The following is a 4,522-nucleotide window of genomic DNA, read 5'->3' on the forward strand; positions in this document are numbered from 1 at the left end:
AGATAACGTCGACAGTCCGAACAAAAAGTGTGGAATGTGGCCAGATCCGGGCTGCCCTTGTAATTTACGGGCCGTAGCCGGCGCAGCCGTTGCTTGAGAAGCAGCGCTAGTGCTTGTTGCTCATACTGCTCTCTCATCGCCCGTGCAGCCCGGTAACGGCTCTCTTCCGTGCGTTGCCGTTGTTTGACCTTCGCAACGCATCCGCCAGACCACGGCAAAACGTAACGACGAAAAAAAAAATAAAGTTAAACTCTCTTCACAGCCATGCGGTGCTACCACGTGTAACGGCCGGTGCTCCAACAAGAACTGAGAAACATAGTTCTGTTCTTCGGGCCCGACCCCACAGGGTGCCCGGGCGGTTCGCGCACTGTCCTACACATCGTCACACACTCTCAAGCCCACTGCCCGCAAACGCGTCGGAGCCCTACAAGGCATGTATGACATACAACACAGGCTGTACGCCGCGTGCGCGGAGGCGCATCGCCGGCACTACAGCGTTTCCCGGGTTCGTCCGGCTAGAGCATATCACGAATCCAGAGACACTGAGTTTGTCTCGTTCTCCCGTCGACGTTTGACGTGCCACAGGTTATGGCCACAGGTTTTACCCAAGGAGGTCGCAACATATGGGAAGGTGGCCAACCTTTTCAGGACGAGTCGTTTTCCTTTCACTACCATGGAACACTTCCTTGTCAAGCTGGTCATGCGGTATAGACAACGTTACAGTTAATGTGCTTTGGAGTCACGACACGCAGCGTAGAACACCGGCCCCTCGATGAGCTAGTGCCTTAAGGACAGTGCGCCACATCCTCGCTGTTGAAGTAGTGAGTTGACCATGCGTGGTGGAGTTAATCCCGCCGCTAACGTGACAGAATTGGTGGCGTTGGAAAATGTGGCAGCAGCGGAAGCACGTCTGGCATCGGCCAAAGCCAACGTGCGGAAAGCGCAGGACGCACCAAATCGGAACAACGGCCAGCGCCGGCAACATTACGTCGTGCAAGCCGGCGACCCCGTCTCTGCTTGACTGCTGCGACCGCACGGCGTAGGAGAGCGGGAGCTCGGTCCTCGCCAGGTGGGACCGTTTACCATACTGCAACGTGTGAATGGCCTCTCCTACACTGCGGATTTTCCGACATCGATGCGCCTGCCAGCCCGGAGGTGAGAGAGGGCCCCCCAGTGCTCATGACCGATCTCGGCGGGCGGACAAGCCCGAGGGTCACCCGTACACCATAGAAGCGATCTTAGTGTCGCCACCCCACAGAGCGGGACAGGATGGTAGAGTGCCACTATCTTGTGAAATGTGAGGACCGGAGGTCGGGAAACGCGGCGTGAGACCACGAGGGACAAAGTTGCTCAAAAGGGCTAGCGCTGGCGAGGACGCAGCGCTTTAGACGGCAGGGTAGTGTACCGCCTGTGACACGCCTTCGAGTGCACGTCGTGCCGTGCTCCGAAGTGGTTGTTGCGAGTCACCGTTGAGTCCAGTGTGGTGAGTGTACGCTGTTTTCGTGGTTCGTCGAGTGCGGTGTCGCTAGGTGGACCCCCGGCCCCGGCGGGTCTGACGCGTCGCTATGGTGCTTGCCCGTGAGACTCGTCAAGAAGGGAGAGAAGAGAAAAGAAACTTCCTAGTGTCGGTTCTCACCGCTACAGTCGCAGCGGCCCGCGCAGCACATCAGAAAGCTAGTTAGTTATGTTTCCGTCCCCCTTCGCAGGACGGGGGTCCGCCGAAATCTGGGTACACAATACACGCCCACGATGTCACTTTGGACGCTTGTTTCCCGCTTACACTTCGTGGCGAGATAGCGCGGTGGCCCTCCAATCCCCTTGAGCAAGGTGCAGCCGGCGCCTACCTGTAAAAGCCTCATCCTTCGTTGTCCCGTGTTGTGTTTCACAGAGCTTCTTGAGTTGTTACTGCGTGTTAGGAAAACTATTCTGTGCCTTTGTCTCTCTCAAAAATTGCCTCTATTCGTGTTGGACTCGACGGTGCGCTCAGTGCCGGCTAGTGAGATATGCCACGCAAAGGGGATGGGACGATACAAACCAACGAGGCAATTCGACGCAACCGACAGAGCGACTAGGACAGCTACGCTGATCTTTCGCTGGGCCGGACAGATGGTGTAGTATAGGCGCCAGGAGCGCCGGTCGGAGTCGCTTGCCGGAGACATATGAAGATGCACAGAACAGTCTCTGCTATGCTTTCGTCGGTTCTGCTGGACTTACACCGAGCTATAAACACTACAGGGGCTCTTCACATGAGAGCTTCTTGTTCATCTCCGCAGCTGCCAGCAGAGCCAAGCGCAGAGCATCTGCGCGAGTACGGTTTTTGCAAGAGTAAGATGTTTCAAGGCGCTTTCCCCTAACCGTTGAGGAGCGAACATACACACCGTATTTGTAGCTGCATATGACTACAGAACCCATCACCAGGCGTTCACGTGTCGGGTCCCCCTCAGAGGCAGCCTTGTCGGGCCGGTTCTGTTGAGTACAGGGTGGCCGCACCTCGCCCTGCCGGCTGGCAGTTCTTCGTCCTTTGTAGGCGACCCTTTCGGAAGTTACAGGGCGCTTTCTTGCATTCTCTTCTGATGGCTCCGGAATGGCTACCTCGCGCGATGCCTTGCGTGCGGGCTTGGCTTGGTGTTCCACGCGGATTCGCTTGTCCGGTGGCTGTTCGTCCGTAGGGCCCATGTCAGTCGAGTACGCCGTAACCACTACATCGTGGCACCTGCAGCGATTGAATGAGGATAGAGCCTCGCTTTGTACCAGTCGATTTTCACACCAGTCAAGAGGGTCCAGCGCAGGCCTCTCTGTCTTCCCAGCGAACCTTAACACGATTTCCAGGTGCCTGTCAAGTTCCCTCGCGTCGTCAAGCAAGAGGTCTGCCCACCAGAGGTGAGGTCGTTGGGAGATGGAAGCGATCTTGGCCACTCACCCTCTGTCCTCCGAAACTTGGATTCCACGCACTCCTGCACGAGAAAGAAGTGAAAGATAGTTCTTAGCTTATATGTCGACCCTTTGTGTACCTGTAGGAGGCAAGCCGCCAGAAATTCCACCATCTGGGTCTGTTGGTACTTCATTTCCGGAATCCACTTGAGACTCCTCACTTCCTTACTTCTCCACGGGGCGCACACTTCAGAAGCTTGTTCTCTTTACAGACATCGCAGTGCCCGGAGTACCACATCTTTTCCCTGAAGAGCTACACAAGGTGAGCTGTCAACGGTTTGCAAAGAGGTGTGCGTCCTCACTTCCCCAATTTCAGCTCCTGTGTACAACTGCATCACCTTGTCCTGGAGACCGCTCGTAGCCCCATTGAACCTACAGTTAGGCAACAAACACAAGCCACAAGGTGATTGTGTTACAGCCTACCACCGGAACAGAGCATCGTCAAGCGCTGTGTTTCGCATCAGGCTGTTATTTCGAACATTGACTCGTGGAAGACTAAGCAAGTCGAAAACTGGGTTGGCCTCGCATGCCAGCTTCATCGACAGACAAAGAAACTCAGCTGAGCATGGTGGTTATAGCGCTGACAGAGAGGCTTCGTAAAGAGACACGCGGCTTACTGCTTGTCTCCTGCTTCGTCGTTCTGTAAAATGCCATAGCGGTGGCGAGAATTTGCCGAATTCTCAGAGCAGTGTCGATCTCGGACTGCGCAATAGGTGCCCTTTGAAAGCCAGAGGAGCAGCTCAGAGAAAGTGAACTAACCGGCTCGTAGACGGGCGCCGATCTTGCCCTGGCTATGTTGTCCTTGACCGCCACCACCCATTGAGCTGCACTCATCAAGCACTGAGCCCAGTTAAGGAAACACACACATGGACTGCTCCGGTTGACTTCCAGCTCAACACTCCGTGTGTTCTTCATTGAGCAAACGACACGCCAGGTCAGGGAAGGAGAGCGAGAGACTCCGCGATAAGAGGCATCTGCCTAGAAAGGAACGTTGTCTGTGAACGATGAATACCGTTTCATCAGAAGAGAGAGAGAGGCAAATATCCAGTGCAGCGTACTTTACAAAAGATGACGCCCTGGACGGCCGCAGGACGAAATTCTTGATGACTCGTGCAGACAGGGAACCTTCCACGGAGCATGGCACTGCTCTGCATAAGCCTCTGACGAAAGAACCAGGAAGGTCAGTGGTTGACGGTAAATCAGTGAGTGGACAAAAAAAGGTTTTCTTTCTCTCGGAGGTCTTGTGTCCCGGTACAGGAGAACTTGAAGAGTACGCTGAAGTAAACCAGCGGTGGCCTTGATGTGCCCGAGGTGGGATGTCTGTACAGCCGTTTTAGCTCACAGCAGAAGCATCCAGCCTCCAATGGACAAGAGAGAGCCCATCCCAATCGCTCCTCACTCGGATTACCCCCTACTTTTTGTTTGTCGCCTTCTTAGTACTAGGTTCATTTGACAGAGGTAGAGTGATCCACGCTCTTCCAGTTTCGCTTACGTTCCGGTGGGGCGCTGAGGAATGAGCCATCTGCTGGTACGGGTCAGCGTCGACGCTGTCTCAGGCGCCCCGATAGTAATCTCGCAAGTGACCGGTGCG

General features: G+C 55.2%; 1 protein-coding gene across 1 annotated transcript; it reads right to left on the reverse strand.

Annotated features, from left to right (window-relative positions):
• Positions 1-2,307: 2,307 nt before the first annotated feature.
• Positions 2,308-4,504, reverse strand: CSUI_008021 (uncharacterized protein; the record flags this gene model as incomplete). Its single annotated transcript, XM_068068161.1, has 4 exons — positions 4,424-4,504; positions 3,549-3,771; positions 3,234-3,303; positions 2,308-2,954 (listed from the first exon to the last, which is right to left on the reverse strand). A coding segment is annotated over exon 4 (369 nt), but the record flags the coding sequence as incomplete, so codon positions are not given.
• Positions 4,505-4,522: the final 18 nt, after the last annotated feature.

The sequence above is a fragment of the Cystoisospora suis genome (genome assembly GCF_002600585.1).
Source record: "Cystoisospora suis strain Wien I chromosome Unknown contig_4381, whole genome shotgun sequence".
In the NCBI taxonomy this organism is placed as follows: domain Eukaryota; phylum Apicomplexa; class Conoidasida; order Eucoccidiorida; family Sarcocystidae; genus Cystoisospora; species Cystoisospora suis.